This window comes from Ammospiza caudacuta, chromosome Z, assembly GCF_027887145.1.
Source record: "Ammospiza caudacuta isolate bAmmCau1 chromosome Z, bAmmCau1.pri, whole genome shotgun sequence".
NCBI lineage: Eukaryota > Metazoa > Chordata > Aves > Passeriformes > Passerellidae > Ammospiza > Ammospiza caudacuta.
The window spans coordinates 42,942,161-42,966,043 of record NC_080632.1 but is presented as its reverse complement, the minus strand read 5'-3'; the positions used below and the strand labels follow the sequence as shown (position 1 = coordinate 42,966,043).

The 23,883-nt window shown below is 41.1% G+C and overlaps 1 protein-coding gene across 1 annotated transcript in view; it reads right to left on the bottom strand.

Moving 5' to 3' along the window:
- Positions 1-23,883, bottom strand: part of MAP1B (microtubule associated protein 1B) — a 72,208-nt gene that overhangs the window by 6,000 nt on the left and 42,325 nt on the right. Inside the window, exons 3-6 of the mRNA XM_058823479.1 lie at positions 20,035-20,117; positions 16,289-16,429; positions 2,863-9,388; positions 517-755 (exon numbers count right to left, since the gene is read on the bottom strand). Of these exons, the coding sequence (XP_058679462.1) occupies positions 517-755; positions 2,863-9,388; positions 16,289-16,429; positions 20,035-20,117 (6,989 nt within the window). The remainder of the gene's footprint in view (positions 1-516; positions 756-2,862; positions 9,389-16,288; positions 16,430-20,034; positions 20,118-23,883) is intronic.

Below are 23,883 nucleotides of genomic sequence, written 5' to 3'. Positions count from 1 at the left end.
CTGGCCCTATAAACCAATTCTTAACTGTTTTAAAAACCAGGAACTGGTCTGAAGGGACAGCAGTGCAGCTCTGCTTCACACATCACTGGTGCCCAGCCAGGGTGCCTGCTGGGGTTTAGGATTCTTCCTTTTGTTTCATTCTCTTAAGGAATTTTCTCCCAGATATGTTGGTAGGAGATAATAATGATGGGGTACTTAAGAAAGGCAAAAGAAGTTGCCACACCTCAGAGGAAGAGTGCAGCTAGCTACTCTCTATTTTTACCTGGGAGTTTGTCTGGGAAGGACAGAGATACCACGAGAATTGCTCTGGGTAAAAGGTGTTGGGTGCAGGTCCTCCTTCCTCTCATCATATTCTCCATTCCAAAGGAGGTTCCTGCCTTTCTTGGCAGACACCTGTCTTTCAAACCAACCCAGAGCCCCATTCTCTGGCAGCCACCATCTGTGCCAGAGGTGCTCTAGTTTCTCATAGCTGAGAAAGGTTAGATTTCCAGATTGAGATAGCAATGAAGAGCCTACCTGCATGTTACTCTCCCACTGTGCCTTGCCCTCCAGCAGGGAGTCCAGAACAGCCCTGCTTGGCTCCTCGGCCGCGGCATCATTCCCGCTCACCACATAGTAGGATGACCGCACCCTCTTGAAAAACTCAACATCAACATTCTTGCTGTTGCTGTGGTTGGGAATGTACACCAGATCCAAATACACTGGAGGTCCTGGAGGCACTGCTGTAGATTTTGCCACCTTAGTATTCCCAGGTCCTTTGGAAACCAAACAACAAAAGAATATATCACAGGGTGGTTAAAAGCATGCATTTATTAATTACTGTTATAACCACTGAGGTGAGATGTGTCCAATTATGGAATTGCCCTCCTACATACAATGGCAAGTTACAGCTTTGTTGTACCCCAATTATGATTGTAATGGGAGCAAAAACCTGAAAAACTGGAACTATATAATACAATAAAAAAATCACTACCATATAACAAAAATTTGGCTGAACCTTTTCCAGTAATATACTACTATTATCCAACAATTACTATGCAGGGCTGTGATTACTGAATTACCATTCAGTAAATGGTGCTATTATTTTCCTGATGAAGAAGTGCAGGTTTTTGAAAGTCTAGGGTATGACTGATCATAAAATCTTGTATCAAACAGGAGGCCATGGAAATTTGAAGCTGTCCTGAAATCTGAGGTACACAGCAAGACATAATAGCAATTGATGCACTCAGGCTGCCTTACAGATGCATCAGGAAGCTACTACACATGAGCACAAAGAGGAACTTGGAAGGAGGAAGTTGAAAAGCAATTCAGGGAACAGAGTTAAGTATTTGTCTGCCTGCTGTACCCTTATTTGCATACACAAAATAGCTAATTATCGCAAAAAGTAAGGGGAAGCGTTTCTTTGGTGCTGTACACAGTATATATGGTACTTGTTCTAAGGGCTTCAGTCAAAATGAAGTGCAACATGTAAACACATTAAAACTACTACACAAAAAATCGCATCTTTTGCTCTAAAATAATGGTGTAAACTAAAAATCGGGCTTCGGTCAGTAATTTTACCTAGATGATTAATGTTTATGGTTTATTAGCTTTCTCATGTTGATTAAGCTTGGTAAACAATTATCTGAGCAATATGATCAATTTAGGGTTAAATACTGTAAGGCCAGAAAACTCCCTTACAGTTGTCTAGCATGTTCGGACACACACCACAGGGCAAAATGCCAAATGAAGTGATAAGATTTCCTGATTTAGACAGGTTTTGCTATTGGTTTTGTTAAAAAATATGTTATCATCTTTGATGATAAAAAAAAAAAATCTCAGATATCATTTTAATTTGTACATACCAACACTGATTATGATACTTGTTGCTATATTTTTGCAATTTTATATCATTACAAATTATTCCAGCATGTACCTGAGAAGTATGCCTAATGACTTTAATATAGAACTTAAGTGCTGCGGAAATGCACAGCAAGAATAACTACATTGCTGCTTTGAGATGTATCTTCTAACAGAGATGCAAATTATGGGGTAAGAAAGGAACAGCGGACTACCAAAAATGGGGAAGCTAAGGACAATTGACTGCTGGTTTGTTGTGCTGAATTCTAGAACTGCTCCTTGTAAAGAAGCTTTCAACAAACATCAGTCCTCACAGCAGAAAAATCAAAGTACCCCCCAAATAGTGCCTAACAAGGTCTGCTGGAAACAACCTATTAGCGCAATACCTCCTTCAGTAATCTAATTCACAATTTTTTACTATTTAGAATGTATAAAAGACATTCAAAATTACATTAACTTTCTGTGTATTTAGTTATCAGTGATGGCATAAGACTGGATTATATGATGTACATGCTTACTTCACTCAAAATGCTTTTACTAATGGTAAATATTTTAAATGCTGCTTTTAAAATCAATTCAGCAAAGTAATAAGAGTATCCAAAGAGAGATAGTGACTTTGCCTCGCACAATATTAAATTGCATTAATTTATGTTAAAGAGAATTGTATCTACTTATTTCTCACAATGAATAAAAGGGTTCACCTTGCTACTGATTTTACTTCACCTACAAAAGTGGTACTTCTAATGCTATTAGGTGGTTAACTGTTCAGACAGTTTGTATTAAATTCTTTCTATTTTATGTACTCTCTGGGCAAACAGACATCAATTTTCTCAGATTATAGAAGTGAAAGTAGTGACTTTCATGCATTTAAATGTGGCATTTACATGCTGGATTTGTACTTAAAACCTGAACTTTCTTTGAGGATATGCCACAAACCACACTTTAAGCTGATATAATAGCAAACTAACTACACTGCAACAACTAAGAAAATCATAACACCAGGGCATTACTATTTGTCTTTACCTGTGGTTGCAGTCTTTGCTGACTTGGATGTTGTTGTATTTGCTGCATTCTTGGTGTCCTTATCTTTCTCTTCCCCTCGAGACTTTACCTCTGGATTAGAGATATTTTTGGTTGCCTTCTCCACAGATTCCTTCTTTTTTGGAGAAGCTGTTCTGGAAATTTTGTCTAAAGATTCTTTTGTAGCTGGCTTTGGTGAAGCCACTTGTTTCGATTTACCATCACTTTTTTTAACAGGAGAAGATGACTTGGTCTTGGTACCCTGCTTTTTTGTCTTTGCCTTTTCTTTGAGGTCCTTCTTCAAAGGTTTACCTAAATTCTGTTCAACTGCCAGAGCCTCTGGATCAACCATGGTAACATCAGGGTGCCTTGGGGAAGGGCTGCGGTCCTGCATTGGGACAGGTGGTGGGTCAATGTGTTTGTATGTAATTGTCTTGTCCGTTGGAATGGTTTCCGACTCATCTTCTGAGTCAATGTTGGCATCTGCAGTGATGGAAGGACATTCCTCAGTCTCCGGGGGAACATCCGAATCGGTCTGAGATGGGGCAGACTCGCTCACAGACGTGGGAGGAGTTTCATCACACTGCCGCCCTTGCTGCTTTCCCCCAGAAGGAGGCTGAGCTCCCCCAGACTGAGTTAGTGGCTTCTCCTGATCTTTAGACTGTTCTTCACTTGCAAACCACTCAAGGGGATTTGGGTTGATAAATGAAGGTGAAAGTTCTGTTTTGGGATGTTTATATTCACAAGAGGACACAAGGCATAAGTCAACATCTTGATGGGATTCTGCTAAGGATTTATTCGGAGTAAAATGTGCACTGGCTTCATAGGAATAGCTGGTAGCTTCAGGTGACCTCCCAGTGCTAGCTCTCCCATTTGTCTCAAATGAGTAATCTGTGGCTTCAGGTGAACTGGAGGCTTTCCCAGTTGTCTCATAAGAGTAAGTCATGGCCTCTGATGACCTGGTGGCTCTCCCAATTGTCTCATAGCAGTAGCCAATGTCTTCTGGTGACTTAGAGGTTTTCCTTGTTGTTTCATAGGAATAATCCATAGTATCAGGTGATCTGGTAGCTTTCCCAGCTAACTCATAGGAATAATCTGTGGCTTCAGGTGATTCGATAGTTTTCCCAGCTGTCTCATAGGAATAATCTGTGGCCTCTGGTGATCTGGTGGTTTTCCCTGTTATCTGATAAGAATAATCTGTGACCTCAGATGACCTCATATTTTTTTCAATTATCTCATATGAATAGTCTGTACCCTCAGGTGACCTAGTAGTGTTCCTGGTTATCTCATAGGAATAATCTGTGGTCTCAGGAGACCTAGTAGTTTTTCTGCTTGTCTCATAGGAATAATCCATAGCTTGAGGTGATCTAGTAGATTTTCCGACTGCCTCATAGGAATAGCTGATACTCTCTGGTGACCTCGTACTTTTCTCTCTGGCCTCATATGAATAACTAAGTTCTTCTGGTGACCTGCTGCTTTTCTCTGAATCTTCTTTATCTGGGCTGAGTAAAGGTTCTGGACTGTGCTTTGACAGGGGTTCCTGATAACCAAAAGCTTTGATAGGAGACACACGCTGTAACAACAAAGGTGTGTGACTAGCTGACACTGCTCCTGTGATTGCAGGAGAATACAGGGGAGCAGATTCCCTTGGAGATAGTGGAGACAGGTCAGATTTTGGTGACAGCTTTTCCCCCAGGCTCTGCACCTTTTCTGAGGTAAAAGAAGAATGCAGTGACATCTCTCTGGGTGGAACACCACCTGAAAAAGTTTCCTCTGGCAGTGGTGAAGCTACCTGGGAAGGTGTATGAGCTGATGAAGTTGAGGATGAAGCTTCAATTTGAGAAACTGAAATAATTTCTGAAATATCTTTCTCTTGAGAGTAAGATGACTGTTCCACAGGTGAAGTCTTCTGTGCAAAAGGAGACTCCTGTATCTCTGAAGGGCTATAATCTACTTCCGTTGGTCCGTTTTCAGATATATGGTGTACACTAGAGGCTACAGCAGGATATTCTGGAGACTGCCTACTAAAATCCATTGCTAAAGACTGCTCAGGTGACTCTTGACCATATTCTACTGACATAGCTGACTGCTCAGGAGATCTGGGATCAAGCACCGGTGTACTTGATTTTGCAGTTTTAGGTGAGAAATCTGGTGGAGAAATTGACATAGGCCTTGGGCACTCTTCTTTAGATGGAGACATTTCTGTTTCCTGGAAAGTTGTTGGTGTTTGAACAACTGACACTGAAAGGGAATCATCAACTTCAGTAGAGTGGGGAGAACCAACCTCAGCATGCAAAGAAGGAGATACATCATCAGTAGTTGGTTCTGGAAATGAACTAGTGGCAACAGATGCTGTAGAGACAGAAGCTACTCCTTCTATATGGGAATAGGTGTCTTCTGCAACAACCTCATCAACAGGAGTTGCAGACTTGTCAGAGACAGTGCCTTCAGAAATTGACATTTTGGTATCTTCTTTTAAAGAACCAAACTGACTCATATCTATTTGAGTTGGTGAGAGATCACCTGCTAACTTCCGCTCATCCAAGACCAGTGAAGACTGGGAGCTGCTGGGTTCTGTATCCTCCATTTTCCTTTCCAGGCTGAAGCCTTCCTTAATTACCATAAATTCCATGCTTTTTTCATCTTGTTTTTCTTGGAAGAGGCCCACAGAGCTTGCTTCAGAAGCTGGGCTCATCTGAACAGGTGATTTTTCCTTTTCAGGTTTCCCCTCAGAAGGACTTTTATAATCTCTGGTGGGAGACTTTAAATCAGCACTCAAAAATGCATCGTAAGTGGTCTCTGAACCTATCAGTGGAGGACTCCGCAGAGGCGAGAGAACCTTTTCAATAGGAGATTCTGAATCTGGCACAGGCTCATCCATAGGGCTTATTCTGCATTTCTCAGACTCATCTTTAACTTCACTGAACTCAACGCTAACAGGAGCTTCTGTTGACTTTTCACTGGTTTCAGAGGGAAGCTGACTGGACTTTTCATCAGTGGGAGACTGATAATAAGGTGTGTGGCCAGCACTACCAGCAGCAGACTGTGACGGAGATGCTACTTCTAATGTTTTATCTTCTGGGCTTGTGCAGTGCTCTTCAGCAACTTCTTGGTGTACATCAGGCAATTTAGCAGTGGGGACAGACTCAGAAGGAACCTTGATCTCATTGGGAGTGAGCGAAAAATTCACGCTACGTTCACTCAGTGGTGTTTTGGCAACAGGCGATGGAGGGGACAAACTGTCAGCTGGACTCTTGGCTGAACTATGTTTTCCACCATCTTCTTGATAGGGTTCTCTGATTTCTAATTTGTCAGTGCCTTGGATTTCACTTTCTCTTTGCCGGTATACATCTTGGAATGCAGATTTGCAGAATTTGTCTTCTTCTAATGAAGAGGGTGGTGAGATGGTAGAAGCTGAGGCATTATAATCCTTTCCTTCTGTGGCCTCTGTTTTGGATCCTTCCGATATCCCATTAAAAGCATCTGGAAGTGGAGAAAGTTTAGTTCTGCTGAACTCCTGAGAGTACAGTGATGTCTCATACTTGGTAATGTTCACATATTCCTGAGAGGGCGACTCGCTTTCCTCGTTGTTAGTTTCATCACTCATGACATCTCGGGGTGTTGACATTTCATCCATTGGAGTTGGCTCACTGGATATTTCAATGGTGGACTGTGTGTAACCTGAAGTAGCAGTGAACTCCTCAGGTTGATCTTCTCTATTTTCTTCATCAGAAACAGTGGCTTCGCTTTCTGAACCACCAGGCAGAGTCTCGTCATGGATAGAAGAAGCTGGTTCAATCACGGGAGACTGAGACTCGGAGCGCTTAGTTGGTGTAATTATGAGTAAGCCATACTTATCCTCGGCTTCACCAGATTCTGCAGCTTTGTCTACCACAGCCATCACGTAATCTTCTTCGGCTTCTGTTTTTTCAGTTTCTTCTTCATCTCTGATGTCTTCTGCTTTGTCTTCCTCATCTTCTTCAGTCTCTTCAGTTTCTGCCTTTTCTATTGCTTCTTCCCGGTCTTCTTCAGCTCGTTCATCGGACGCCTCATAATCTGCCTTTTCAATATAATTTTCATCTTTAATGTTAGTATCTACTTGAGTCATTACTTTTTCTGAGGCACCTGGAATTTTTCTTGATTCTTCCACATAGGGTTTTGTGGCATCCAGTTGTGTTTTTTCTACTTCATTTTCATCTCGTTCTTCAGCTTCTTCTGTCTCTGCCTTTTCTTCATAATCTGCTTCAGATGATTCTTCCAAGCCAGTGCCCTCATCTTCAAACTTTTCATTGTCATCAACCTTATGTTTTTCCACAGGTTCCAATTCTTCAGGTGTCTGTTCACACTCACCCTCAGCCTCTGTGGTAGTTATGCCTTCATCAGATGACTCAGCAGGTCCTTCATTATCCAGTTTTTCTTTTTGTACTTCAAAAGCATCTTTTTGTACTGTGCCAGTGAGTTTCAGATCATCCTTTATAAGTGCAACCTCAGATTTTGTTTCTTTTATTGTTTCCACTTCTTCAGCTTTTAATTCCTCAAAATCCTTTGTTAAATCCTCTGGTGAAGACATAAGGGATCTCTCTGCTTCAAGCTCCTTTCCACCGGCTGTAATTTCTGCAGCTGCTACAGTTGTGGCTCCAACTGCTGCAAGAGCAGCTTGTGCTCCACTGACTTTGAGGTCCTTCTTCACACTTTTAACTTTTCCTTTTTCCTTTGGCTTTCCAGCAGCTATTGCTTCTTTTTTAGCAGGTTCTTCCTTCTTTTGTGGTTTAGGCTTTGCTGCTGGCTTTTTGGCTTCATTTGAAGGAGTAGCTGTCTTCTTTGTTTCTTTAGGAACCTTTTTGATGTCCTTTTTGGCTTCTTTGTCTTCCTTCTTGATTTCCTTCTTCTCTTCTTTTTTAGCTTCTTTTTTAGTTTCTTTTGTTGAAGCTTCTTTCTTTATTTCTTTCTTAGCTTCCTTCTTCTCCTCCTTTTTCACCTCTTTCTTAACTTCTTTCTTGGTATCTTCTTTTTTTTGTTTTTCCTCTTTTTTGATGGGTGTTTTCTCTTCTTTTTTAGAAACCTCTTTCTTTGGTTTTTCTTTGTCCTCCTTCTTTTCTTCAGGCTTTGCTTTGACTTCCTTTTTCACTGTCTTCTCCTTTGACATTTTCGGTTTTACATCTGTACCTTGTTTTTCAGGAATTTCAGATTTCACTAGTTGTTCTTCCTTACTTGCTATGTCTTTTTCCACCACTATTGGTTTGGTCTCTACTTTTGCTGGTTTTTCTTTTTTAACTGGAACTTTTTCTTTACTTTCCAGCTTCTGCGGCTTTTCTGGTACTGGACTAGGCTTCACAGACTCTGGTGTTTCTTCTTTAGATTCCTTTCTGACAGGCTTATTTGGTGGTGTCTTTGCAGCAGGCTTCAGACTCTCCTTGCTATCTGTTCGTTGTTTCAATTTCGCTTGTTTCACAGCTGGACTAGCAATGTTCCCAGTTAGGTCTTTTTGTGTAACCATTGGTTGTTTAAGGAAGTCTAAGTGTTTGAGTTTTTCTAGTCCCTCTAGAATATTATACTGGGTGCTGTTTCCAGGAAAGAGAACTCGGATTATTTTTTCTGCAGGATTAGCTGGATGCCACACAATCAGGGATGAGACAGAGGTGAAATAGGATAAGGGAATGTCAAGCTCTTGGCCATTAGGTAGTAGGAATTCAGCTTTATCTTTGTTAGTACCACTCCACTGCTGCATAAAATATTGCATCTCTTTGCTATTTTTGACAGGATTAAGCACATACATCTCAAGTTTGCCAACTCCCATTTTCTGAAATAAAATGATAGGGTCAATGGTATTTCCTGTATTTCTGAAAAGAGGTTCTGGTGTCATAGACAATTTATTTAGATACTGGAGAGTAAAGCAAGCTTCTTCTACACTCCTTTTTACTCTAAAATTAGGATCCAGGTTCTTCAGGTTCTCGGGTACATTAAGGAACACAACTCCTAAATCAGGCGAGATCAGATTTTTCATCCAGTCACTGTTGGTAGTAGACCCTTGGGACTGTTCCTCTTCTAGTTCAGCTATCTTTCGCTGAAGCATGCTGTTGATTCCTGGCAGATTGTCATCTCCAATGTGAGTGAGCAGAATGGAATCTACCCTGTCCAAGTGCCGGATAAGTTTCCAAAAACAAGATTTTCTTTCAGATCCTCCATTGATAAGCATATTGAATCCATTCACTGCGAACAATGCCGAGTCCCCTCTTCCCCCTGGGAAAATGTAACAGCAGGGTTTGGAGAGCTTCAAGAAACCTCCTGAGGTTGGAGGCTCCAAAATGTCAAAAGGCGATGGCACTTCTACTGATTCTGACAGATACTCTGTGAATTCAGAGAGCCCTTCCATCTCAGGCAATATGGAGGCTGAGTTGAGTTTAATGTTAATGAAGTCTTGAAGGTTGTGTCTGTCAAGGTTGGAATTTTTCCAGTCCCCTTCTTCAGGGCAGAAAAGAGTTAGGCTGGCTTTGTTGGCAGGGTGTGTGGTGCTCAACAATTCACCAATCTATGGTTATAAAACAAAAACACAAGAAGATGCATACAAATTTATTTTTTAATGACAATTAATGCCAACACATATTTCCCGATCAGATAGATAAAACCTTTTTCATTTGGTTCTGCACTGGTGAGTCCCCATTCTAGACACTCAAGTAAGCTGGTATCACAACTATTTTACTGCCTTATTTTTTTTAAATACAAAGGAGGACCTTATTTCTGCCCAAAGGACAATAGGATACAAGGTTCCCCCTTCCCTTCTTCATACTTTATAGAACTGGGGGGATAATGCAGCCTGGGCTGCCACTGTATGTCTACCATGGGCTCATGAGTCTCCCAGCTGGTCCAAGTCCACCCAGAAGAGACAGCCAAGTATCTAAAGGACAAAGCACAATCTCTCAACAGGCAGAAAGCAACTGCCACACAGAGGAGACCAGCATCCTCCCAGGGGCAGCTGGCATCCTTTCTGCTTCTCTTGGGATATATTCCTCCACACCACTGTTTGTGCAGGTCTTTTTGTGGGCTGGCTCCTGAAAAGTCAGTACTGCTCCCAGATTTATCAAGATTGGCTGCAGGAGAGTTTTCCAAAACAGTGATCACGAGATGCTGGAATTCAGAATCCTGTGAGGAAGCAAAACAGTAAGCAGGACTTGCTGCTTAAGTTCAGGATTTATTGCTTACTTAAGTTCAGAGGTCCTGAACTTCGACCTCTTCAAAGACTACTTGGAGGAATTCCATGGTTTAGGGTTTTGGAAAATATGGGGGTTCAAGAGACTTGGTCAGTATTCAAGCATCCCTCCTTCAAGCTCAAGACCAGCGTATTCCCAATGAGCAACAAAGGGGTCAGGAGACCTGCACGGATAAGCAGGGAGATTCTAGTAAATCTCAAATGGAAGGAAGAAATTTATGGGATGTGGAAAAAGGCACAGACCACGTGGAAGAACTATAGGAACATTGTCAGAATATGCAGGGATGTAACAAGGAAGGTCAAGGCCCAGCTAGAATTGAGTCTGGTAAGGGCCATCAAGGACAGCAAGAAGGACTTCTACAAGTACATCAGCAGCAAAAGGAAGAATAAGGAAAATGTGGGTCACTGATAAATCAGATTGGTCTCCTGGTTATGGAAAAGACGGTGGAATTACTGAATGCCTTCTTTGCCTCAGTCTTTACTGCTGAGGCCAGCCCTCAGATCTTGCAGATAAGGGAGACTGGAGAAAAGAAAGAGTTTTCTTGGTTCTAAGGGGTTGCATTAGAGATTGGCTGGGCAGACATAACATCCATAAATACATGGGTCCTGATGAGATGCACCCACAGGTGCTGAAGTAGCTGGCAGATGTTGCTAAAACACTCTTTGAAAAGTCATGGAGAAAAGGAGAGGTGGATGATGACTGGAGGAAAGTCAGTGTTACTCCTCTATTCAAAAATGGGAAGAAAAAGGATCCAGGAAACACTGGCCAGTCAGCCTAACTTACACTCCTCAAAAGGTGATGAAACAGGTCATTCTGGACATCATCACCAAGCAAATAAAAGAAAAGAAGGACATCAGGGGCAGTCAGAAAGAATTCCCCAAGGGGAAATCATGCTGACCAATCTGACAGCCTTCTATGATGGCAGGGCAGGACAAGTCAACGAGGGGAGAGCAGTGGATGTTGTCTGCCTCCACTTCAGCAAGGCTTTGGACACCGTTTCCCATAACATCCTCATAAATAAAGCTCAGGAGATGTGGGTTAGATAAATGGACAACAAGGTGGATCAAGGACCGGCTGAATAACAGAGCTCAGAGAGCTGTGATCAGCTGAGGAGAATCCAATCTTATTCAAACTCTTTATCAGCAACCTGAATGAAGGGATGGAATGCACCCTGAGCAAGTTTGCTGATGACACTGTGGGGAGTGGCTGATACACCTGAAGGCTGGGCATGCCATTCATGACCTCAAAAGGCTGGAGAATTGGGTGTAGAGAATGAAGTTCAACAGAGGCAAATACAAGGTTCTGCATCTGGGGAGGTGTAACCCCAAGAGCCAGTAACAGGATGGGGGCTGAATTGCTGGGAAGCACCTCTGCAGAGAATGACCTGAGAATCTTGGGGGATGCCAAGTTGACTATTCTCCAGCAAAGTGTCCCTGTGGCCAAGATGGTCAATTGTATCCCTAGAGGACACCATTCCTGAAAAGCCAGCACCCTTCCTTCCATCAGGAAGTGTGTAGCCAGCAGGTTGAGGGAGATGATCTCTACTCAGCCCTAGTGAGATCACTTCTGGAGTGCTGTTCTGAATTCTGGTCTCCAGAGATCATGAAAGACAGAGAACTACAAAGGGTCCAGTAGAAGTAACAGAGATGATGAAGGGACTGGAACATCTTCCTTAGGAGGTGAGAACATGGGAACTGGGCATGTTTAGTCCAGATAAGTCTGAGAGGTGTTCTTGTCAATACATATTAAATATCTCAAAGGCAGGTGTCAAGAGGATGGTGCCAGACTCTTTTTGGTGGTAGCCAGTGACAGGACAAGGAGCAATGGCCATAAGCTAAAACACAAGTTCCACTTCAAAATGAGGAAGAATTTTTTTTATGTTGAGGATGGCAGAGCCCTGAACAGGTGGCCAAGGGAGGCTCTGAAGTCTCCCTCTCTGGAGATATTCAAAATCCACTTGGACATTTTTTTGTGTCAACTGCTCTGGGTGACCCTGCCCTGGCAGGAGGCTTGGACTGGGTAAGCTCCAGATGTTCCTTCTAACCCTAATGATTCTGTGATTAAGAAATGAGTTAATAGTTCAGAAATGGAAATAACTGTAAGTTTTTGGGCCCCTCTGTCCAAAGAAGACACTGAGAAGCTTGAGCATGTCGAGAGAAAAGCAACAGAGTTGGTGAAGGGCCAGGAGAACAAGTCTGACAAGGCGTGGCTGAGTGAGCTGAGGTTGTTTAGTCTGGAAAAAAGGAGGCTTGGGGATCTTATTTCTCTCTGCAATTGCCTGAAAGGAAGGTGTAGCCAGGCGGGGGCTTGGTCTGTTCTCACAAGTTACAAATGACAGGAGGACAAGAAATGGTCTCAAATTGCACCAGAGGAAGTTCAGATTGGGTAAGAGGGAAAATTTCTTCCCCAAATGGGTTGTCAAACACTAAACCAGGCTGCCCAGGGAAGTGGTTAAATCACCATCCCTGCAGGTATTTAAGATCTGTAGATATGGTGGTGCTTGGGGGCAGAGTTTAGTGTTGAATTTGGAAGTGCTGGGTAAGAGCTGGACTTAATGGTCTTTGAGACCTTTTCCAACCCAAACAATTCTGTGAATTTGTCTTTTCCAATCTTAATGATTCTATGAATCTATGACTCTAAATTTTGTACTTCTGAGATTCCAAGGTCCAGAGCCAAAGAAAGATCAAGGAGAAAAAACAGGGTTAAAAATGCTTGTCACTAGTTTGATTTAAAATTCATGGACCACAAAATTTGAAATCTAGAGTAATTATATTAATTTTGCCAGTTTTACTTAACGTTCTAGTAGCAAAACCAACTGCTGCAATAAAGGCACAGAAAATATGAATTTCCATGACACAGTATGGAGAGCCATTTTTTATCCCAGGGTTCTGAACTAAAAAACAGTATTTGATGGTCCCAGATAAGGAGACAAACATGACAAAGTATGACATATTTTACCTTATTTCAGATACTTTCATTTGACTTTTTTTAACTGACAATTCAGCTAAATGTAGCTTATTTCTGTTCTATTTGCCCTTAACAAAGAGACCACCAAACTTCTATAGAGAAGTAATTCAGATATTAAATGTCAATAGAAAATGTGCCAGCACATCATCATGAAAAATACCATAATCTTCTTTGCAGAGATTCAGTTGTCAGTTCAAGATTTAAGAACATTTTTCACAAGGATGGTATAGATAACACTACTGAATAATTGGGAATTCTTGGACCACAAGCTGTATCAACAGAGGAAATTAATATATAAAAGATTAATGATGTTTGATTGTGTTGGATCTCTCTGGGCCTCTCTGTGTGTAGGTCTCACTTTTTTCTTTGTGTTACTTAATTTATTTTTGAACATTTACCAAACATGTCACTCAACAAAGATGCAGCAGCTGTTTTAAAAATACCTGTCCAACCAAGAGATAAATAAAGTCCAAAATAAATATTTTCTACCTTCCTGTATCATTGTTACTGAGTATCTAAACCATTTGACAGTACTATAAATAAATCTCACCAATATGTCAGATATGGTCCTATCTGAATGACAGCAAATGCAAAAACAAAGCAGAAAGAATAAATGGAGAACAGGCTGAAAAAGTTAAAAGATAAGGACAATTGGGGAACCATTACTGTTGTTTATTGCAGAATTAAGAAAAGAGGGGCAGCACAGATGACAGCTTTGAAATGGATTTAAATTCTTATGACAGGTCTCTGATCAGGGTTGAAAACACATTATTAGGGAGAGCCAAATGTAAGAAAAAATCATTTACTCTGAATAAATAAATCCAAGTCTGTTGCATGCATAAGGAAATAAAACTGGAGTACAGACTGCTTCTCACAAAGGGCCGATTTTCTGTCTAGATTAAAAAAAATATATGGTAACATACTGGGGAATGAATATACTGTGTCAAGGTTTGGGGTGACTCCTCTCCAGTTTATATTATACTTTATATTTATATTTATATTTGGATTTCTGCTTCATGCTTCTAAATTCTGACTTTTTTGCTCCCTAAAGTTGGCATGCATAATGCAGACAGTGTTAAGCCACTGGAAGCCCAGGCTAATGAAAAATTAAAGGACATTTATTACAGGCACAGATTGTATCTGTTAGGAATAGCAAATTCAGTCATGCCTCAGAAAAAAGTATTCAGAGGATTTGAATTTCAAATGGTGACACTAGGCATAGACAGTAACAAAAAGATGTAGCTATTCCTTCTCTTCTCCAAATTCAAAACCACTGCGTGAGTAAAGAAATATACCAGCAAACCTGAATAAACCCTTTTTAAACATTGAAAGACATCTGTTGAGGAATGCTTGAGTTTTAAAGGTGTCTCAGCCAGTGAAGACAAACAGTAAATTGGCTGCTCAGAGAAAACACGGTTATTACTTCCTACCCTGAATCACAAAGGTACAAAGCATGTGTTGGGCCATGTACAAAGAAAGACTTTCGTGTTTTAGCCGCTGTTGCAGAAGCAGGGGAATGGGACATTTCACACCCTCCCACATAGGATAAATTGAAAAACCTGCTTTCAGGCTTTTCCTGAAGAGAGTTCTGCATGCTAGAGACAGATTTCTGAATTAGACTTTATACAAATATCTCCCAAAGTGTATTTACTTACTTGCAAGCACATTCCTGACCTTAGTTCAGGTTTGGCCCAGTGAAATAAAAATGGGCAGAGGCCAGAAACACTCCCACCTTACATGGTCATAGAATCACAGAATTGTTTAGGTTGCCAAAGACCCTTAATATCATTGAGTCCAACTGTAAATCTGTCACTGCCAAGTCCACTAGGATCAGGACAGCACAGTAATTCTTTCATCTCGTCACCACATAGAAAACCAGTAGCCACTTTTTCTAGACCTTTTTTCCCAATTATTTATTTTCAATTTTTAATAAAAATGTTGCACACGTGAACTGCAGCATGACAAATATGATCTTTCTTTGGTTTTTTGAAAGCTTGCAGACACACTGAGACCCCGAGGCTTCAGAAACAATAGGCTGGAAGCCAGCACTTGCTGAGAGCCACACCAGCTGGCTGGTGAGCACACTGCCAGCCACAGAGATGAGCCAAATGAGCCTTACTCATAGCCCACGGGAGTGTGTCCTGAACACCCACTACTGCAGCAACCCCACAGCATCGCCAACTCATGGCCACCCCCCGTCCTCCCACTTTCCAAGCAATAATTTTGTTTCCTAATGGTAATGGTAGCATTTGCCCCTAGTTTTGCATGTAGTCATAAAGTAATTATGTGTTGCTAATTAGGCAGACATAAGGAACTTGAGCTTGTAATTTCATAGAAAAGTAACTCTGAGAAGTGCCATTGAATTTTATGCGCCAGGACTGTCTCGGGGAGCAGGAATCCAGCTCTTTCCCCAGCCATTTGCTGAACAAAAAGACTTTGAGAAAGATCAAATGGATACAGTAAGGTCAAACTAGAGCTGACGCAAACTATGCTATTTCAGCGCTGAACTTTCAAACCTCAGCCTACTGACATGCTTCTAATTAATAGTGGAAACTAAATCTGTATGGATGCAGCCATACAGTTTATTTAAATATATACTTTATATGGAAGCCAAATTAAGTATGACAGCTTGTTTACTATGGATTCCTGCCCTATGGGAGCTTTCAGACACAGAGCATTAAGGAAGAGAGCAAAGTAACAAGTCATGAAACAAATGGTAAATACTGGTATATTTAATGCTTATCATTTTGGTATGTAAAAACCACAAGTTTTACAGATTCACTGGCCATATTTTAGACACTACTATAAAAAAGTTAAGCAGGTAGATGGTGCAAAAAATACAGTTATTCTAACAAACACCCTCTGTTTTATTAATGCCACTTGCTAATTAGCCACAGGCAAGAACCTGGTGTCAAGTTTAATTTGACTATTTTATATGTACACCTTAGATTAACAACCTGTGTATTTTAAACACAGGACTATCTCCTTCCATTTTTAAGGATTCCTTGATTTTTTCTTTCTGGAAGTTGTAATTTAATTTCCCAAATTAATATTCAATTATTTTTTTAGGCAATTTACATTAAATCTAAAGTAAAATAAATAATTTTTTTGCAAGAAAGTCTGCAACAAAGAGTAAAGAGCAGCAGCGCCAGGCTGCCTATGGTAAGTAACTCTAACAAGACAGACACTTTTAGCCTTCCTAGGAATCTCAGCCAGCATGCAGCAATGCATGGAAGATGCTTTTCTAAACATACCTCTTGATCTGTGAAGATCTCAATGAAGTTCTGGAAGGAGAAGGACCCTGACTGAAGAATGAGTTCTCCTGTGTTTTCAAAGCACTGGCCAGTTAGAACAAGGAGTTTGTGCCTTGCAGCATCTGTGATCATTAAGCGCACCTAGAGTGAAGAAGAGAAATACATCAATAATGGGAGTGACCATGTGTTTCAATAGTCCAGTGAGAACACACAGTTTATTTCTCCTAATTAACAATCAGTCTCTGGAACAGGACTCCCAAAACATTATGGAGTTATACTGCTGCTTACAAAAGACAATGAGAAAGGGTAAAACATGAAAAAAAGGAGGGGCAAGATGGAGTTAGAAAGAAGGTCTGAAGAATAAACCAAATTAATGACATGAAAAAAACAGCAAGGAGCAGAACAGAATACAACTTGAATGAAGAAAACATTATTTTAGCAACAAACTTATTCATAATACAGTTCTTGGTATACTTTTACAGAATTGTATCAGGACAACCTTGGTAAACTATTCAAGAGCACATGTTTGTTACTTTACTTGACCCTCACTACAGCTACTAATTGTTCTTGCTTACCACTCCCAAGGGGAAGATTTATGTGCAGGCTAGGAGAAAGCCATATATTCTAAATTTAGGAAGAAAAACCTAAACAAAACCTGTGTAAGATTCTATACTGTTGAGTAAATGCTTTGCAAATACTTCAAAAGTCTTACCCAACACTGAAATACCAATTCAGTCTATGGTAAGCTATGAATTTTAAGTGCACTAATTCCTCTATTAAGTAAGAAATAAATCAAACCAGAACAGTGATTTCAGAACAAGGCTATCCACATATTAAACTAATTGAGCAAATGAGCAGAGTCCATCTGGGCCAGCTCCACATGATAATGCACCCAAGCTCCATCTCCATGGAGATGACACAATCAACTCAGCTCTCCTAGCAAGATATTCTTCCCAAGGTTTGTATTGATTGTTAAGCAATCAATTTCTCTAAATAACTCTTGTGAATGCCAGGAGGCTGAGCCAGGGAGGCTTAACTTGAATCTCTGCTGAACAACTCACGTTTCTAGTACAACAAGAAAACACACATTGGAGAGTAGGAGAGTATGTATCTCAAAGAAGATCCCAATTCTACCGTGTCTTCACTCTTATTTTATTAAATAAATGACCCTGATACTGAGCAGCAGAAAGTTCCTTTAATTAAACATAGGACTAGTGCTGCCGTGCCACTAATTGCACTAAATAATTACATATTCAGAAATATAATGTATGGATTTAATGTATCTATTTCTATTTCAGACAAAAATATAGATAAGTGCAAACATTTGTCTGATGTGCATTACTCAAATCTTCTCTGTTTTCACTCTATTAAAACTGTATCAGAACTGGCTTCCTCTTCTAAGTTTTCTTTTGTTGCTGCCAGCAGTGCTTATCAGTCTGGCTTATCAGTGTAAACTCATCATGTTTTCCAACAGTAAAACTACTTCCTGGCTTGTCAATCACTGAAATCACTGATATTTGACTATCATATAATTCCCCTTCAATTTTATTAATTAACAATAAAATACATTCTGCAGAGTTAGCAAACTATGCCAAGAAAGTAAATAAATAAATAAATATTTGCAGATTACAGATCATAATGTGTGCACATGGAGGACCTTAAGAGACACATAGATTTGTGTCTGGGTACAAATAAGGTTTTTTGAAGAATGACCAGAAATTTGTCTCCTGATTTCAAGACCACCTAATTTTAGAAGAAATACTGCAAGGTGATGATTCTGTTCAGTTTTACTGCTGGTTAAAGTTCAAAATTTGTTGAAGGAAGTGCACAGCAAGATGTAGGCTCAGTCAAAACAGAGATTAAGATGGAGTGTGAACAGAGACCAGCACATCAGCAGATCAGTGGTTTCCCACAATATGGTACATATGATATGGTACAGTCAAAGGAATATTAAAGCAATGGAGTGGGGACTTCCTAAAAAGGGTGTAAATGCTCATCGGGGATTTCTTGAGGAAACAACAATCTCTCTCTCTTTGGGTCTCTTTCTAATGGGAGGTGTTTGGCATTTGACAGGACATGATAGGAGTTTTGGGCACTATCATGTGTGGACTACCACCAGGGTACCAGGTATATTGTATTTCTTTCTAATTTTTTTTTGTTTGTTTGCTTGTTTGGCTTGGTTTTCTTTTTTATGCTGCTGTTTTACTTTGGTTTTGTTTTTTGCTTCTTTGTGTGTTTTGTTTTTTTCCTGAGTGAATAGATTCCAGTTCTTCTTCTGGTGAAGTCACAGTTTCAGATGGTATATCTCTGTCTCCCCCAGACCCACCCTGGAAATCTCTGATATATGAAATGAAGTTCTATTTGCCATAGTGAACAGAGAATGTCTACTCCAACCTCTGATTTAATTCTGCCACCTCTTTTTGATGGTCTCTTTCTGAATTGTGTCTATTCAGAGCCTTGCTTAGCCAGCCAAGCTAAATCTCATCTGTCTGACTAGGTCCAGTCAGGCAGGATGAAAGCAAAGATCACCTCCCACAGTTTTGTGAGATGAACTTTACAGTAACATAGCCAAACATCTTCCAGAGCCAATGGAGTAAGCCCAGGGTTCAGAAATCATTAATGGGAGTAGATCATGTTCTTCTATGTAGTCATCCATCAAAGGAATGACAAGCAGCAGTAACAGAAATAGCATTTCCCAGCTTTTGGCAGTTTTTCGTCTCCTCCACCCCTTCACAGATGCACACACTTGATGGCTTTTTACTCAGTATGAATCCATAGAGTTGCTATCCTGGTGACCCCCTTGTCCTTACCAAGCACCTCTAATGGCTTTTAAGAAATTTTCACACACTGTATTTTAGTAACTAAGTTCCCATTGACTAAGGTGGCTTTTAAACTTCTGCAGGTTCAGAAACTTCATTTGTTTTGGAGTCCTTTCTTCTGTTTGTGTTCAACATCATTTAACAATTGACAGCAAAATAGTTTTTTCACCAGTGACCACCAGCAGAACTGCTTTATCTCCCAAAAGAAATTAGACTGTGGCAGTGCTTCCCAGCACAGACCAGAAATGCAATTATCCTTATTATTTCAACCTTCTCACTAGCTAAATTAATCAATTTTGTCTTTGAGCTACACAATCAGTTCTTTGACTCTGCTGAGTTAATAAGGAAGAGGCAGTCCTCTTATGGGCACTCTCCAGGGTTCACTAATCATGTCACATGCTTTTTGAAGGACAGATAGATCAAATTGGAGTCACCAACACATAGCTGGTAATTCTCTCAAACCCAAATTTGTCCCTGGGCACCTTTAGACATTTTCTTCATATGTAAAACAGGCACCTAGAGATACCAAACAATGGCAAAGCAAAAGAAAAGCTTAACCACAGCTGCCTCCACTCCATCAAGAAGAGAATTTGATGAATTATGAGAAAAGAAATGCTGGGATCAGAGGCGCGTTTCTGTCCCATGCTTCTGACAATTTGTTAGGAGTCTGGGAAACCAGGAAAAGATCAAGGGATGTGTGACATTTTTCATTATATTTATTCCAAATATACCCTTTCATTCACAGTCAGGACCTGCTCTAATCGTCTGCTAAGACTTTGAAAAACAGTATTTGAGTTTGTCAGCCTCTAAGCTGGCAGGCAGTGACTGATGCTCCATAATCACCTCAACTACATCTGCCTCAGTGCCCTCATCATGTCCACTTAGTGGAGCTTTCATGACATGTTCAACAAAGTATTTCTTACTCACCTCAGTACTAACTGCTTCATCAGAGGGATTGATAAGGACTACAGTTTCTAAGACATCACTTCTGTGGTGAAGAATCTTCTGACCTGTAAGTGCAGAGAGGAAAAAAGAAAAATTAAATTCAACCGTTGCGGTATAGACCAGGACTTAGCAAGAGTTTGCTGTGTATCTCATTGTGTGACAGCCCTCTGGCTGACTTGTCTGAAGGACTACCTATAACCCACCTTGTTCTCACAGAGCTGGTGCAAGTAAGGGAGTAACCATCATTAGCTGAGCATCTGGCCCTGACAAATCAAGTGAAAACTAGAACCCATGCTGCCAAAATGCTCCCTTCAGCCTTCCACTGGTATTGATTAACAATGGGACACTGCAAAAAGTTCCCTGTGGGGATGGTTAGACATTTGCCATGCTGCCCTACTTTATCTCGCTCCTGCTTACAAAAGCTGTAGCAAGCAATGTCAAGCAACAACAGTGACAGGGCATAAAAATAACATCTAGATCCCGAATTAGTAAAGTCTGGGCAAGTTGGGAGCAGCCTCACAGCCTACTGGCTTTCACACTAACTCTGTCTCTGTATTTAATAGTGATATTCATCTGACTGGGAGTGAATGCCAGAAAAACAAAATAGAACTGTTGATTCCCCCCCCCCCACTTATGTTAATTGGCAAGTTCTTATCAGGGTCTCTCTCTGTGAGAATTGCAGTGAGATTAATTAGCACTGGATTGTCATTCAGAAATCCAGACTGGTAATTAGTCCAAAAACCAGAAGAGCCATCCCTTCTGAGCAAACTGCTTGGCGCAGTATTAATCACTTAAAATAATTAATTAGGCTTAAAAGGGAGTACGGGACACAGACCTATTTGCCAACTTAGAAAACCTCCACTGTAAAGAGACGTAAATTAACAAGACTGAGGACAGTCAGCTGAAAGGAGCTCCACATGCCTGAGAGCACTGTGTGAGAGAAAGGGCAGCCAGCCATTCCCACCGTGTCCCTGGCTGGGCAGGCTTGGTGCTGCCCTATCTGCCCCAGCGATGCCCTCTTCCTTCCTCCCTGACCTGCCTGCCCCAGCCCGGCCTTCCTCCTCCTCCCTGCCCCCTGAGCTCCCACTGTGCTGCGTCTGTCGCTGCTGCTCTGGGGAATCTCTACATTTATAAGCATGTGAGCATACAACTAAATGATAGAAAGTGATGGAGAAGCGAAATAGTGTCCTAGAGTAAAATGTGAGAGAGGGTTGTTATCTATTCTCTTGTGTGTGACAGTGCCTAGAAACTTAGGGATAAACACCTACTTAGTTTGAAGAAACCTAGTTTTCTTAACATACATTCTTTCTGCTACGCTTCCTTGAAAGAAGGATCCAAATTATATATTACAAAAGGGGAAGAGGGCAAGTTTCACTCCCTCTGCAACATGCAGTTCTGATATTACCCTTTGTAATTAATTTTATTTTTAGTTTTGCTTCCTTGCCTATCAGAAATGCACATATAAAGTTGTAGTCAATAAAACATCCAGATGGTTCTGTTACCACAGACTTCTTCAGAAGATGCTCTGCGCTCTGATACTTTAGTTGTCAGATTTCCCTTAAATTAAGAGATTAGGCAGAGTTTATTGAATCTTATCAATAAGGAAAGGAAAGGAACCCTTTAGGAGACACTGAAATTTCTTGTGTAATAGACAACTGGTGACACTGAGCACATACCGTGCTTCAGGCTAGACTAAGACTCATATATCATTAGACGTGAACACATTAAACACAGGCAGAAAAGAAATGCAATTAGCCACATGCAAAGTTAGACAAAAATGCACATTTCTTTCATCGGGCTCAAAGCACATACTTTGGATTTAACTGAAGCTGCTCCAAGTCGTGTGTCTGTGTAGCTAGGAAGGATTTTACCTGAGGAGTCACAACTCCTGCTGACCAACAGCAGTGGTGGTTATTTACATCCTACCAGACACCCTGTTGTGGTGCTTGTGCGGGTTCATGGGCCCTGAGACTGATCTCCAGGGGCAGGCAAGTTGTCTGCACCACGTGCATGGTGCCCACTCAGAGATGCACGTGTGACTGTCTCCCTCTTCAGCTCCTTGGGATAAACATGTTACTGATTCCCACAGAGGGTGGGGACCCAGCGCTGGCAGGGCGCGAGTCACTATGAGGGCTCCCATCCCAGGAACGTCTGGGAAGTTTGCAGCTACTTGCTGATGTCAGTAACATGGTCCCATGTCCCTGCTTGACACATAGGGGAGACTTTGAAAAACTGTTCGCAAATTTGTAAGAGTAATGCAGGCTTGCTGCCCAGACTGATATCCTGGGATGCTCAGCTCATTCCCATGGGAATGGTTTTATCAGACAGAAATTAACTATCACAGTGTGGGAGCAGAAAGCAGCAACAGTACCTCATAAACTGGCAAGAGACTGTGACTTATTAAATTACAGATGGGAGTGGGAGAACCTGAGACTTGTGTACATCTGGAGTTACTTTACTGGATTTTTGCAGCCTCTCTCTACACATGACAGATAATTTCTGTGACTTGACAGAGGAAGGAAGGAAGATACTTCCACATTGCATAGAAGTGGATGGGTAGATGGATTTTACCTGCCTACAGTTTCTAGGAAGCAAGTCAAAGCTCCTTATAAAGACTTTAATATATAAATATTGTTTGTGTTTGGAAGAAATCCAAGTATCTGCCTATCTTTTATCTTTATTAATTAAGGCTTCAAATTAAAGACTGATATGAGCAAAGAGTCTGGCAGCTGCTTGATTCAGAACAAGAACAGAGAGAAGTAAATAGTGTGTGAGATTTGCTTAAGATTGCACTCATCAACCTAGTTTCTATGGCTATAGGATTCTTATGCCCCCCTACTCATCCAAATATCAATGAAATCTATTGTGTGATTATTGAGATGAGGCTGGTGTTAGTCACGTTTCCTAGAAAAGTGACAGAAGAGTTTTCTTAACTTACACAGTCAAGTCAGGCAATCAAGCAGCATGAACATGAGAGACATTTTTAACAGTAACTATGTAAATTTGTGCAAACACAAAGTGCAAATGAATGGCAAAGGAAAGAAATCAAGTCCTCATTCAAGTTTTGTTTAAGCAAGCATCTCTACTGACACACTTTTCCTGGGCATGCCTGTGCAACCCAGGCCATGGGTGTGCCTGCTGTAACAGGCTACTCAATAGAAGAGTTTCCACCAGATTCTCCTGTCACTCCAGGTAGAAATCAACATTCACTTACTCCTTATCAATACAATTCCTACACAAAGTAAACACAGAGGAAGCAGGCAAATCCTTCCTGCCATCATTCTTGGCAGAAAGGGTGAAAGGAGTATTCCCCCTGGAAGTATGCCTTCTCCCTGAAAATGGTAACCAGATCTGGCATTCAAACACATTTCTCTGGCAGCTTTAACCATCTCTCATTTCTCATTGTACAGAACTCCAAAGCCTGGTTTCACTGCCAGGAGGCATGACTGTGGCAGTGCGACGTGAGCCACCGCGCTGGGTGGCACTAACAGATGGCACAGCCCGCAAGGCTGGCTGAGGGAACTTCCCACACACCCGGAATGTGTAGTGACCTCCCTGCACCTAGAAACCTGCACTGCTCTGCACTTGGAAGGAGTTTCAATGCCCAGATCCCCCAGCTGCACCTGGTCTTGTGGAGGAATTCCCAGACATTGAGGGGAGAAATTCTCCAAAATGAACCATAAAACATCCATCCCTAAAATTCTAAGGGAAGCTTAGCCTCTTGAAAAACAGTATTGGAGCTTGTCAGCCACCATGCTGGGAAGCAATAACTGATGTTCAAGAACCATCTCAACTGCAATCTGTTTCAGATTTACCAGGTCTGATGAAGGT